Source organism: Chrysemys picta, chromosome 8 (genome assembly GCF_011386835.1).
Source record: "Chrysemys picta bellii isolate R12L10 chromosome 8, ASM1138683v2, whole genome shotgun sequence".
Lineage (NCBI taxonomy): Eukaryota > Metazoa > Chordata > Testudines > Emydidae > Chrysemys > Chrysemys picta.
In genome coordinates, this window is record NC_088798.1 from 57,938,681 (window position 1) to 57,953,736 (window position 15,056).

Sequence of the window (15,056 nt, forward strand, 5' to 3'; positions counted from 1 at the left end):
GTAGGAGTGTTGTCTGTGACGTCGTCTCCCTCGGGACCGGGAACTCGACGACGATGAACAGTACCCACACAACGAACTGCTTCGGTACACATGATGGTGACGCGAAGCCCGGTGCCCTGACACCAAGGTACCCGAGGGGAGCCTCTGGCGTGACATCTAGATGAGCAGGAGCTGGAACAGGAGCACCGATGTCTGTCCCGTCGAGAACAGCTCCGGTACCCATGTCTAGCAGGTGAGCATTCCCGGTGCCTCTCTCAGTGCCTATGCTCGCTGGCAGGCGGCGTACAGGGTCCCCGCATCTCCCTTCCCGATGGCAACCTGGACGGTCTGGCTGGCGTCCAGGGTGGCCGCTGCGCGCCGAGCGGTGCAGGGAACTATCTTCGGAGTGGGAACTGCAGCTGCTCAGAGAGGTCTGGTGGGCACCCAAAGGGGGTTTGCCTCGCGACCTAGGGCCCGTGCCCGATTGTGAGCTCAGGACGGGCAGGGACATAATGTCCTTCGCAGCCTGCACTGCCTCCGGCGTTGACGGCATCTGCACCGGTGGGGATGCCTGGGCCAACGGTACCGGGCTGCTCCACTCCACATGAGTTGGAGCCTTTGAGCCCGGGGGGGCGGGATCGAGGGCTGCCCAGCGCGGGACCAGCCTCCCTCTTGTCCTTATCTTGGCGTCGTTGTGAGGCTGGGCCCTTCCCTTGCTTTTTGGATGGAGAGCGGCGCCGACTGGTCGAAGGGGCCCTGCTACGCACCGACGACACAGCGGCCGGCGCCGAGTCTGATCTGCGTACCGGTGTCGGGGTCAGCGCCGACTCCACCAGGAGAGCTCCAAGTCTGAAGTCTCTTTTCTTCTTGGTTCTTGGCTTGAACGACCTGCAGATCTTGCAACGGTCGCTGATGTGAGTCTCTCACAGGCAGCGAAGACACTCAGCGTGAGGGTCGCTCCTGGGCACAGAACGGCGACTGGAGTCGCACGATTTGAAGCCTGGGGCACGGGGCATGCCCCGAGCCCACTCTAACAACTGAAGAACGATCTACAACGGTACCACTAAGGTCGAGAAGAAGGGCTGCAGCAGAGCTGGAGCACAAAAGTTCCGACTACCTTCACTGGCGGCAAGAAGGAACTGAGGGTGGGGGTAGCTCATGGCTCCCCTTATAACACGATATACGGGTGCCACTCCAGGGGTCGCCGCAGTGCTCCCCCAGTATGGGTACTGCTAAGGGAAAAACTTCCGGCACCAGTGCACGTGGCGAGCACGCACACCTACTGTGGAATACACAGGAGCAATCACTCGAAGAAGAACATGACATACTGGCAGAAAGGAGGCTTTTTAAATTCTCAGTGCCTCCAGAAAGACAAGCAATACACCCTTGACAATATAATGCCAGCAACAAATTATTTTCTTAATTTTTTTTTTAAATATAATCATTTGTACAATCTTGTTTCTTTCCATTATTTCCTGCTATTTCTACTCTTAGTGAGGCAGATTTGACTATGTACGTTTTTTGTTAATATCACATATAAATCTGTCCAAAAGTGCACTTCACTAGTTTCAAACTAGGCAGTAACAATTGACAGATTAGATTAAGCAGGACCATTGCTCTCAGCTAAGCAAACTGAATGCCAATTTAAGTGGGGAGAAAAAATAATTAAGGCATTCAAACCTTTTTAGTGTACTAAGCTACTATTATTAAGCTACTTTAGATATTTCCCAGTGAAATTAACTAGTGTAAATAAATTTGGAAAATACACAGCTTGTTATATAAATGACAAGGACAATTTTTAGTGGATTTTTTTTACAGAAAGTAGAACAGAACTCTCAGAGATCCAAGATCTTACCTTTGCCCTCTGCATGTAAGAAATAGGAAAAGAACATTTTGTACCACAGACAAACAAGCTAGTCCCCTTTCCAGGATTCCGGAGCACAACTTCTCATTTTCTAAAATTATACAGCTTTATGCAAAGGTAATGACCTCATGTACAGTGACATCTGACAAAATTAACATGGCTAATGAAGACTTGAAACACTGGATAGAGCTACTGCCTAGAAGTGATAGTCACAGTATAGGCTCTACATAGACAACGTCAGGGGTTCCCAACTTTCTTCCATCTCTTGATAGATACATCCACTCCCCCTTTCATGACTACACAGACCACCCTTCTCCCCTTCCACTGGCTATGGCATAACATTCCTGGAGCAAGTACAGTAATTACTTACATAAAAAAGTAGTAATAAGGAAGTATTTAATGTAATTTTAGCTTCTTTCAATGTGATTTAGCAGCTGGAAACAAGATAGGAGAGCCAGCATCACGTGACAAGCCAGCTCTCTATATACCACCAAGAAGTGCTCTGCAGCCACTGGTGGTCCACAGACCACAATTCAGGAATTACTGGATTAGACAGAATAGGCAGGAAGAGTAATCCACAAAAACTGGAGTTTAACACACTCTCCAGCTCTTTACTCATTTAAATATTTATATTTGCCATTGTTTGCTTCAATGTTGGGAGGGGGCAGTGATATATTCTAATCCAGGGGTGGGCAAACTATGGCCCCTCAGGGCTTTGGATCCGGCCCCTCAGGGCTTTGGATTCGGCCCGCGGTGCTATTGGCACCACGTCCCTGCGGCCCCCGGGCAGGGGGGCAGAGGGCTCCATGCATTGCCCTTGCCTCCAGGCACCGCCCCCCGCAGCTTCCATTGGCCGGGAATGGGGAACTGAGGCCAATGGGAGCTTCCGGGGAGGTACCTGGAAGCGCAGCAAGGGCAGCACACGCAGGCCCTCCACCCCCCTCCTCCAGGGGCTGCACTGCTTCCGGGAGCGGCGCGGGGCCGGGGACAGGGCAGGCAGCCTGCCCTGGCTCCGGTGCACACTGCTGCCACCCCGGAGCCGCTTGAGGTAAGCGGCGCCAGGCCAGAGCCCGAACCCCTCCTGTACCTCACCCCCCAACTCCCTGCCCTAAGCCCCCTGCTTGCACCTTGCACCCCTCCTGCACCCCAACCCCCCTGCCCTGAGCCCCTTGCTGCACCCCGCACCCTCCTGCACCCCAATCCCCTGCCCTCAGCCCCCTCATACACCCCGCACTCCTCCTCTGCCCCAATCCCTTGCCCTAAGCCCCTTCCTGCACACCACACCCCCTCCCACACCCCAACCCCCTGCCCCAGCCCTGCATACAATTTCCCCACCCAGATGTGGCCCTCGGCCCAAAAAGTTTGCCCACCCCTGTTCTAATCAGATATTGTAGGAAGGTATGGTCTATAGGTGACAACGCAAGACTACCATTAGCATTGCTTTCTTTCCAGGTCTTCTCTAATGTGTTTAATACACAATTTCATTGAGCCCAAATGACACATGCAAAGTAGATGTTCCCTGTATAGCCTATTACAGTGCCTACTTCTATTAAGTTGTATCCATTGAGATGACACAGACTGACTGAAGGACAGGATAGTGCTCACTTGCAGGTCCTGGATTATTCTGTTGGTGTGTGTATCAGGAAAGTGCATTTACTTTTAAATTTTGGCTGGCAGTGTCGGGAGATGCACTATAATACATACATGTTTTCTCTCTGTAGCCTTCAGAGACTTTGCAGCATAGTAAAAAAGCTGGGTTCCACACAGTGCTGCCCAGTATTTTGTCCAAGATGCTACCTACAGAGAAAGAGAGAGAACAGATTAATGAAACAAAATATTTTATGCTGTCTTGTTGTTAAAAATGCATGTATGTTTACCTCATCATCCCATAAATTTCCCTAGGGCAGCAACTGCCCAGGACCTAGCCCAGCCAAAAAGAGCTGCCTTTTCACTGATGCTATTTCTAGTTAGATTAAGAATACATGCCCAGGAACACAATATGAATCAAGAAAGTAGTGCACAGAGGTCTTGATCAGTCCTTAATGATCCAGGCATCAAACAAGGTAATACTTCTAATAATAATAATTAACGGAGATATCCTATCTCCTAGAACTGGAAGGGACCTTGAAAGGTCATCGAGTCCAGCCCCCTGCCTTCACTAGCAGGACCAAGTCCTGATTTTGCCCCAGACCCCTAGGTGGCCCCCTCAAGGATTGAACTCGCAACCCTGGGTTTAGCAGGCCAATGCTCAAACCACTGAGCTATCCCTCCCCCCTTATTTCCTCTACTTTACCAAGACTTTTTATTCAATACTGCACTGACTTTGGGTACAGAAATACCTTTTCTTTTTAATGATATATTTGCCATCAAGGGGCAAGAATTAAAATATTGACTTGTTTGGAAATTACTGATTTATCACAAAATATTTGTAATAACACAACTATTAAGACCCATTTTAGCTGCTGTCATTTCAGCACTCATCCTCCATTGAGCACGGTAGAAAAAATAGTTACCGACTTTTTGTAACTGTTCTTTGAGATGTGTTGCTCATGTCCATTCCATTCAAGGTGTATGTGCGCAGTCGTCAGAGATTTTTGCCTTAGCGGTATCCATAGGCTCGGCATTGGTGCCCTCTGGAGTGCCGAGCTCATGCGTCGGTATATTAGGCACCACTGGCCCTACGCCCTCTCAGTTCCTTCTTGCCAACTACTCAAACAGAGGGGCAGGAGGTCAGGTAATGGAATGGACAAGAGCAACACATCTCGAAGAAAAGTAGGTAACCATTTTTTCTTTGAGTGCTTGCTCATGTCGATTCCATTCTATGTAACTCACAAGCAGTATTCCTGAAAGTGGGTTTGGAGTTCATGGTTATGCGTGTGTGTGGGGGGGCAGGTAGGGGGGCGGCAGCACGTGGTTCCACGCATTGCCCCTCTCTGCGAGCACCGCAGTGGAAGCTGTGGGGGCAGTGCTTGCAGGCAAGAGCAGCGTGGGAAGGGAGACTCCTGCCCTCCACGACCCTGGGGCTGCACTGGCCACTTCTGGAAGCGGCGTGGGGCTGTGGCAGGCAGGGAGCCTGTCTTAGTAGCAGTCCCGCTGGAGATCGCGATCAACTGGGAGATCCTCTAGGATCGACCAGTCGATCACGATTGACCAGTTGGTGACCACTGGTCTAGATCGTGTCTGTTGGGGATGTAGACCAATGCCAACCATGCTTGCAATGGCTGGAGATGGAGCTGGGCATGATGGACCACGTACGTACACGCTGCCATGTGGCCTAACAACCGCAGGCAGGTGCAAGCGGCTGTGAGCGGGTGGGTCCTTTACATGAGAAATTAAGTCCAACATGGCTTGGAAATGGGTGTCTGGAAGGAAAGCTCTGGCTCGCATAGAGTTGGGGACTGCCCCTGTGAACTCTATCCGTTGCACAGGTCTTAGGGTTGATTTCTTTTTGCTTATCAGGAGGCCCAGGTCACGGCAGATGGAATGTACCAGATCGAGGCTCCTTTGCATCTGTTCCCGAGATCTGCCCTTGATGAGCCAATCGTCGAGATACAGATAGACCTTGACGCCTCAGGTAAGGGACCACTGGTGCCATGCATTTTGTGAACACTTATAGGGCTGAGGAGAGATGAAATGGCAGTGCTGTGAATTGGAAATAGTGCCAGCCCACCATAAAGCAGAGGAATCGTCTGTACCCTTAGAAGATAGAGATATGAAAATAAGCATTCTTCAAGTCAAGGGCAACGTACCGGTCTCCTGGATTCAGGAGGGGATGATGGAGGCTAGGGAGACCATGCAAAACTTCACCTTCTTGAGAGACTTGTTGAAGTGCCGCAGGTCCAGAATGGGTCTTAGGCCCCCTTTTGCTTTCAGGATTAGGAAATAATGGGAGTAGAACCTTTTTCCTCTCATTTCCCGAGGGACATCTTTCACTGTCCCCATCTGCAGGAGTTTCTCAACCTCTTGAACGAGGAGTTGCTCATGAGAAGGGTCCCTGAAGAGGGACAGGGAAGGGAGGGGTGGGAAAGGGGCAGCTAAGAATTGTAGGGTGTAGCCCAGAGATATAATTTCAAGCACTCAGCAGTCCCAAGTCACCTGCAACCAGGCTGAACAGTAGGGACATAGGTGGTTAAGGAAAGAATGAGGCAGATCCAGGAAGAGGACTGGGGCGTTGCTCTTGAGCGCACCCTCAAAATGAGCACTTCTGGCTCCCCATGATGTTTCGCCAGGCTGGGCTGCGCAGGTGACAGGAAGAGGAAGGGCAGTGATGACAAAAACTCATGTCTCTGTCCCTTCTCCTTGCAGATCCCTGACGAGGCTGCCAAGACCTTGGAGGCGGGGGCGGCTGGAACTGCTTCCTCGCTGACTGCGGTGTATGAAGACCCAGCAAGTAGAGGGTTGTCCGAGTGTCTTTCAGTCCATGCAGCCTCGCATCCATTTGTTCTGCAAAGAGTCCATTCCCATCAAACAGGAGGTCCTGCATTGAGGACTGCATCTCCTGGGACAGGCCTGTGGTCTGAAGCCAGGAACTGTGCCTCATGACCACTGCCGATGCGATCACCCTGGCCGAATCAGCCTCGTCCCAGGCCATTTGGAGGGAGCATCTAGCCACTGCTGTACCTGCCTGTAGCGGGATGGTCACCCCACTCCTGCCCAGAGGTGTTAAAACCAGCCCTGGGAGAGGGCTGGGGCAGGGGAAAAGCTGGGCTGATCGGGGGAAGCAGCCTCAGCTGGGGGCCACGCCCCAATCAGGGTCCAGCTGGCTCTATAAAGGCCAGTGAAGCCGGGAGCAGACACAGTCTCTCTCTGGCTGTAGAGGGAGCTAGATAAAGGTACCTGAGCTGGAGCAGGGCTGGGGGAAGGTCCAGGGAGCTGGGAAGCTCCAGCTTGGAAACCCCCAGGCTGCAGCCTATTATAAGGCCAAATAGATACTGGGGTTGTACGGGACAGAACCAAGGCTAGGCCGAGGCAGCAGGTCCAAACCCCTCCTTTCCTGTGATGAGTGGCTTATACGGCAGTCTGCCCCAGGGAGAGAAGGCTAGTTGGTGACTGTCAGTAGCCTACGACTGAGGCGAGGTGGGGATAGGGGGTGGGGGCTCCTTGGGGAGGGGACGACCGACAGGAGGCGCCACAGGGGTGAGTCGTCGCCCTGTTACACTGCCTCAATTAGGGCCCTTAATGCTTGGGCCAAGTCCCGGGGCAGGGAATCCTCGAATTTATGGAGGGACTCCCAAAAGTTTAAGTTATATCTCCCCAAAAGAACCTGGTGGTTTACTACCTTGAACTGACGGCTGGCCATTGAATAAATTTCTCTTTCAAAAAGTTCCAGCCTCTTGGCTTCTTTATTTTTGGGAGTAGAACTGGTTTGCCCGTCTGTCTTTCTCGTTGGCCACAGAGCCAATCAGTGACCCCAAAGGTGGGTGGGTATACAGGTATTCGAACACTTTAGGTGGGATGAAATACTTCTTTTCAGCTCTCTTGGAAGTGGGCAGGATGGAAAACGGGATTTGCCAGAGGGCTTTAGTTATTTTTAAGACCCCATCGTACACTGGTAGCGCGACATGTCAGGGGGTTGATGCCAAGAGCATAGTAAACAAGGTGTCCAAATGCTCCACCATCTCCTCCACCTCCAGGCCCGAGTTCACAGCCATCCTTCGAAGCAGGGCCTGGTGGCGCCTTAAAATTGTCCAGTGGGCTGGCAGGAGAGAGCCTCGCAACACCCTCATCTGGAGACGGGGAGGGTGTAGGACATCATCCCCCATGGGGGAAGGGATTTTAGGAGTGGGCATTTACTCCTCCCCCCGGCATCCAATTCTGCTTCACGCACTGAGCCCGGTGCCACCAGTTGCTTTTCCAAAGTGGGAACCGATGAGTGGTGTGAAAAGGGCATTGGCATAACCAGCATACCCCATGCATTCCAGTAGGGCCACTGTGCCAGCCACTGGTCCTGCTGCCAGGAAGGCATCGCGGAGGTTGACACAGCCTCAGGTGCCCACTCGTGCTGGTGCTCCCTCGGCGCGGGGCTCAACTCCCTTCAGTGACCATGGTGGGGCTGTCAACGCCTGAGTTTGACGGCTAACCATCACCGTAGGTGAACGGTGCCTTGAGTAGGCAGATTGGTGCCGGGAGCGAGGAGACTGGTACCGCATCGGAGATCATTCCTGTGGTCTAGGTGATGGGGATCTATGCCGTGGAGACTACTGGCGGGAGGACAACCAGTGCTGGCCATACTATGACCAGCATCTCCCTCTGGACGATCCGTGTCAAGTAGGCGGAGACCACAAGTGCGGTGCCAGCAACCTAGGACATCTAACCGACAACCTGGACTGTGGAGACTGAGAGTGCTGCCTCAGCTTCGGGAACCGGGGTGTTCGCTTGCCCTATGGGGTGTGTGGGTGGGCGGTTTACGGCTGGCTTGCCCTCATAGGGAGCCTTTGCTGGGTCCAGCATTGTGCGCAGTGCCAGTGGCACTGGAAGAGTCCTTTGCTCTCTGGACTCTGGTAGGGCCTGGGAAGACAACAGCCTTGCCAAGAGTCAGGGTCCCCTACCACTCTTGAGAGTCGGTGGTGGATCCCTTGGAGAGGAGGGGGGGGAACGAGGGGTAGAGGTCTGATCAGGGAGGCACACCCATGTAGCTCCAGGGTGGGTGGGCAGCCCAAACTGGATCCTTTACCCATTGGCCTTTATTTCCCAGTGTTGGGGGTGCACTACGCACAAGGCCGAAGTGCTAGGAGTAGAGTCCAGCTGGGAGGGCTCCAATGCCGGATGGAGAGCAGCCTCCACGAGGAGGGCCCTCAAACGGATGTCGTGCTCCTTTTGTGTTCTCGGACGAAAGTTCTTACAGATGCGACACTTGTCCTTCGCATGTGATTCCCCCACGCACTTTAAGCAGCTGATGTGGGAGTCACTAACAGGCATAGGCCTGTACAGGCAGAACAGGGCTTAAAACCAGGAAACTGGGGCATACCCCGCCTGAGGCAAAGTCCCCACCGGGACTCTAACTTACTAACTACACTACTTTACTACTACTTATTAACTAACTACTGTAAACAAACTATTTATAAGACACTAAAAGTTTGAAGGAAGGGGAGAACCGCTAACCAACTTGCTAGGCAAGGAGAAAAAGTTGCACTGACCAACCATCACAGGCGGTAAGAAGCAACTGAGAGGGCATAGGGCTGGCGATGCCTTGTATACCGACACGAGTGTGGCACTCCACAGATGACCCTATAGATATCGCTAAGGCAAAAATCTCCAACTGTGCACGTGGGCGTGCGCACACACCTAGAATGGAACTGACATGAGCAAGCACTCGAAGAAGAACATGCTTTCTGTTCCAAAGTCACCATTAATCAGGTGATGCTTATATAGTGGTATAATTGTCTTCCTCTCAATGGATTCAAAGTCTATCACAATGTGACCATCTCTATCAACTAGTGTAGTGGGAACTATAACATTGCTTCTAACCACAGACAGCAAGCCAACTGAGTTACAATAATAGGCATTTGTGATGGCTTATAGAAAGCTACACTGATTATTTTTGATGTGCTGCTCTTTGTCAGCAAATTGTCAGTTGAAATTACCATGTTTAAATAAAATTTTTCCAGACCAGCTGCTGATAGAAGCAATATTAACAAAAAGCAATGTTATTTACTGTATGATATCAGCATTATAACACCTTGATGCCAGGCATCATAAACGTCTAATTATTAAAGGACAGAGATGCTTTTTTTCTTCTTGTGGAACTATACATCAAGATGATTAAAAAAAAGTGCTGCAAGCATTTACTCTTTAATTTGCATACATTCATACTATATTTCAATAATTAATGCATAATGAGTCTTTTTTTAAATGGTCAATTATCTTATTTCTCTAAATTTACTATATACCAAAATATTGTAATATATGAAATATTTAAGCAGAATACACTTATTTGTTGACAAATCCCAGCAGTTTTAAAAGACTCATTATGATGCTCTGCACACACTCGTTAATATCAATAGATTTAGCAAACAAGGACATTTTGGTATTTTTAATATATAAAATGAATAAACTCAGAGCAAATAAAGTTAAAGTATTTACATTACAATATCATTTGCAATACTTTTAATTAGTTGAACACATGCATAAATTAATATATTAGAACAAGGACATTTACGATAGACTGGGCTTGCAAATAAATGAGAAGTATAGAAATAGATATGATATTTGTGCTTGTGATATCCAAGAATCACATTTATAGACAAAATATGTCAAATATGTCAAAATACAGAAATAATCTATAAGGGATAGATTCTCAGCTGGTATACATTGGGATAGCTCCCTCAGTCAATGGAACTATGCCAATTTACATCATCAAAGATCTAGCAATAAATGAGTGGGAATAATGACATTTTGTACTCCAGGTTGCTTAGTCTGTTCACTCTTCGGATCAGTTCAACAATTAGGGAGGGAAAGGGAAACAAATGGTTAGCACTTCCATACTCCAGTTGGATACGAATGGCCGCAAAACTGACATTCTAGTTACTAAAAGGAAATATAAAGACACCTTCCAGCAACAGAACATTTTTTGGGAGACGAAGTTTGAAAAACCTACTTGGATTAGGGAGAAAAATATGTAGGTCTAAAAATGTAAATAAAATCCAAGGAATTTTGTGGTGTAAATCTACAATAATCTGATAGATACGTTACTTCTGGAGAAATACTTATTTGCTAAATCAAGAAAAATTAAGGTCATAGATCTTGCAATTGTATCTGCACAGGCTGGCAGTTGAATCAATGGCACAGACACAAGGGTCCATCCACATGGATTCAACTGAAGCATGGGTTCCCTGTATTGTATCTTATCATGCAGCATTCCAAGTGCTTTGGCTTGGGGGTGTCTGGCAGTTATAAATATAATTATTACACACATAAATATCATTAACGGTGTGTTACCATTATAGTTTAAAGCAAAGAAGTTCAAAGAAGGATGCCATTTCCTCCTTAATATATCCAGTTTTATTTAACTCAGGAATTGTAGAGGTGTCTCAACAATGTATGAAGTTATAGACTGTGTATGCAAGGAAGAGGCAATAAAACTGTACAGGCTGTAAATATGTCTATAGACACGAGAATTCATATCAACAAGGAGTCTGGTGGCACCTTAAAGACTAACAGATTTATTTGGGCATAAGCTTTCGTGGGTAAAAACCTCACTTCTTCAGACGCATAGAGTGAAAGTTACACATGCAGGCATTATCAATAAAAATGTTCTTATCAATAAAAATGATTAAACTGATAAGCTGCTACACTGATATAATATAATTACTACGCTAAAAGAGCTAATGGTGCACTAAGATGTATCCTGCTGCCCCTAAAACGCAGCCCAAGATACTGATGGCTGCCCCAACACGACCTACTGCCCTTCACAGCTTCCCGGTCGTTGCTCCGCACAGGCTCCCGGCCGCTGCCCTTGGGGTCTCAGGGTCACGGCCAACCAGCAAATCCAGAGAGCAGAACAAGAACAAAAAGGATCCCCCCCCCCCCCGGAGATGCTACCGCAAGCAGCTCCCACATTCTGAGACCAGCCTGCAGGGACATCACCAAGAGGAGGAACGTACACCCCGCTCTCCAGCCGCCGGGGGGTTGCCCCGCCATGCTCCAGCCGCCGGAAGAACTTCCAGTTGACCACCAGCAGCTGCAGCCACCGGGAATCTGCTCCGCCGGGCTCCTGCCTCTGGAGAAACCTCTCCCCTATGTCCAGCAGTCGCAGCTACTGGGAGCCTGCTCCACCTTGCTCCTGCCACAGGAAGAGTCGCAGACGCAGCCGCTGAGAGACTGCCTCCCCACGCCCTTGCTGCTGGAGAGATCCAGTGCCGCCCAGCTGCTGCCACCACCAGGAGTCCGTCTCCACGTGTCTCAGCTGCCGGAGAAGAGCCCCGCTGCCCAGTTGCAGCTCCTGGCGCCAGGTAACTTCCCCACTGAGCCCCAGCACCTACCCCCTTCAGGGGTCTCCCCCGCAGCTTCCCCACCACCCATGCTGCCGGGGGAATGCCCCCCCTTCCCCCAGCCACTGCCCATGCCACCGGGGGACTCCTGCCCCGCTTCCCGGCTGCTGCTGCCCGAGCAGCCCAGGGAGCCCCGCAGCGCGCCCCGGCCGCTGGTACTGGGGCCGCTGGGGGACTCCTGCCCCGCGCCCCGGCTGCCGCCACCTGGGCGGCCCGGAGGGCCCCGCGGTGTGCTCCAGCCACCGCTGCCCGGGCCGCCGGGGGATTCCTGCCCCGCGCCCCGGGTGCCGCTCCCTGTGCGGCCTGGGGAGCCCCGCCACGTGCCCCAGCCGCTGCTGCCTGAACCACCGGGGGTCTCCTGCCCCGCGCCGCTGCCGCTTATGCAGCCAGGGGATCCCCGGCACATGTAACATCTGTAACTTTCACTCTATGCATCTGAAGAAGTGAGGTTTTTACCCACGGAAGCTTATGCCCAAATAAATCTGTTAGTCTTTAAGGTGCCACCAGACTCCTTGTTGTTCTTGTAGATACAGACTAACACAGCTACCCCCGATATAGACATATCAACACTAATATTTTAACAATATTTCTATTTAATATCAATAGTTGCCAGGCTCTTGCCCTCTAAAGGTATATTGATTTTTTTTCTTTTAGCAGTGGATATGGATAGATAGTAAGTTATATTATGGTAAGTTAAATGTATTTATAAGTTATACCATTTATGCAAGTGCAAAAACGTTAACAATTTAGGATTAATGGAATACTTTTGAAGGAACAAAGAAGATCAACTTCCATAACAGTAATTCCTTGATTTAGACAAATCACATGAATTCCAAAAAAATCAAATCTAGGAGCAGGAGCCTTTGTAAGTGGCAAATATATAAGGTACCAAAGGTACCAAATACTGAAGTCTTTACTCACTTTTTAGTCAGTTCCTACTTGATCATAATTCCTACTGATTTTAGCAAGAGTTCTGTTTCAGTAAGGACTGAGTAAAAAGTGAGCAAAGGCTTCCAGATTTTAACCAAGTAGCTTTGTTCTGTTTTAAAGATATTTTAAAATAGAGAAAGAGGAAAAATGGTTTAGCATATATTTGAAGTCTTACGGTAGGCTTTTTGCCTTCCTTCAATAAAGTCTTCCTCCTGAGAACACCTTGAATAGTAACTGCTCCTGGATACAAATGAACAGCCAAATCTTCAGATTCTGCAGAACTACAAGAAGCATGTGAGAAAATAGTATGAAAAATATATAAATATCCTTTACCCAAAGCAGTACTCCAATCATTACCCAAACATAATGTAAACATCTGTACTTTAATTTAGAAATGCTGACATTTTATTTATTAGACTTCATCATGGAAAAAGACTTTGGTGGCTATGAGGGATTGCTCTTGAGGAATTTACAGTCACAAGCAAAAGTAAATGATTACTCAGGCTATGGCTACATTAGAGAGCTTATAATGGCACAGCTACATCAGTACAGCTGCGCCACTGTAAGCTCTAGTGTAGCCACTCTAAGCTGACAGAACAGCATTCTCCCATCAACTTAATTAATCCCCTAATGAGGGCGGTAGCTATATTGATGGGAGAAACTCTCCTGCCGACATAGTGCTGTCCACACCAGCTCCAAGCTCAGTGTAATTTATGTCACTGAGGAGGGTGGGGGGGGGCTTATTCACACCCCTGAGTGACATAAGGGGTAGTGTAGACATAACCTGTGACTCAGATTTTACAGTCAGAAGGGACCATCATGATCATCTAGTCTGACTCCCGCACACTGCAGGCCACAGAACCTCACCCACCCACTCCTGTAATAGACCTCTAAGCTCTAGCTGAGTTAATTAAGTTCTTAAATCATGATTTAAAGACTTCAAGTTACAGAGAATCCACCATTTACTCTAGTTGAAACTTGCAAGTGACCTGTCGTCATGCTGCAGAGGAATAAATTTATGAGGCCAGAAGGTGGTTCATGATTTTAAAATGCACTTCCCAAAGCTTAGGATACAGTTATATTTCAACTATAACTAATTCTAATTGGTAAATTATAGATTTGTCATTACTCCCTGAACAAGTAATGTTGTATCATTGTTGCAGTATTTTATTAGAATCTTTTCCTAAGTCCTAGTGGGAAAAACTGGATTTTTTATTAGAATCATTTGAGTCAGTGAAATTACAAAAAATAAAATAAAAAATCCACAGCAAAAGCTCAACAAAACATGCACAATAATTATAAGATATTTGAGAGCAGTAAAGGACATCAATAATAGAGAGCAGAAAACCTGGCCCACAGCAGTAAATTGTGTGTGTTATAATGCAGTTAGTGTGCTATTAATTCCCTATCAATCTAAATGGTGCCCAAAAAGAATATGCCAAAAACAGATGCCTGGTATGGTGAAAAGGAAACTAAACTTTATTAAAAGTGAGCAACTGACTGGCTTACAAATTACTTTAAAACAGGAAAGATTCTTATTTTCACAACAGGGATAATTTCAGTTTGTATCAACCAATTTACATAATTAAATTGGTGTATTTATCAGCTCTCTAGAAATATGCTGAGAAACTACAGACTTCTGACATGTCTGTTGAAGTAAACCAGAATTAATCCATTAACCCATCACAACAGTTATGCATATGCAAAATATCTCAGAAATCTGGCAAACATTTTCACTACACCTACTAATTGACAGTGATATACTGACAAATTCAGACACGGATATGAATATGAATTTAACTCAATTACACGCAACGCTTGCTACTCATTAGTACATAAGAGTTATTCCCTTCTCTTTTACAACTCCAATACCACACTGCTGCAGACAGTTGTAATTTAATTTTAGACAGAATGAAAAGCTGAGTGAGCATGCAGTTTTATATACAGTGCTATTTAGAATGAGTCTGGCCACACAGAGGGCCAATTTTAATTCATGATTTGCAATTTAACCAAGTCAGTCATTTTTTAAAGGCAAGTTCAAGGAAGAATTATTAACAAAGAAAACACCTTGGACACAGTCTCAAGCACAAGTAGTATGCTTTGTTGCCAACATGGTTTCTACCACCACCACATAGTGTTACACTGTTAAAAAGCTACCTATAGTAAAGCATCTTTAAGTCTTGATGTAGAGATACAATATTTAGAAACTGGATAGGCAGAACAGAATGAGCCAAAGCCTGTATGATGAAATAGATCAAATCACAGAAGAGAAAATTTCTATTTTAAGGATAAGT

The 15,056-nt window shown here is 47.9% G+C and overlaps 1 protein-coding gene across 17 annotated transcripts in view; it reads right to left on the minus strand.

The window, feature by feature from the left end:
* The window catches only part of RALGPS2 (Ral GEF with PH domain and SH3 binding motif 2), a 286,135-nt gene that overhangs the window by 26,425 nt on the left and 244,654 nt on the right, over positions 1-15,056 (minus strand). For 15 of the 17 annotated variants that reach the window (XR_010590027.1, XR_010590028.1, XR_010590026.1 and 12 more), the window contains 2 exons: positions 12,938-13,043; positions 3,548-3,640 (listed from right to left, as the gene is read on the minus strand). Coding sequence is in view for 12 of the 17 variants with exons in the window: in XM_005304201.5 (XP_005304258.1) it covers positions 3,548-3,640; positions 12,938-13,043 (199 nt within the window). In the remaining 5 variants the exon portion in view is untranslated. The remainder of the gene's footprint in view (positions 1-3,547; positions 3,641-12,937; positions 13,044-15,056) is intronic. The other 2 variants (XR_010590025.1, XR_010590024.1) reach the window with 1 other exon arrangement.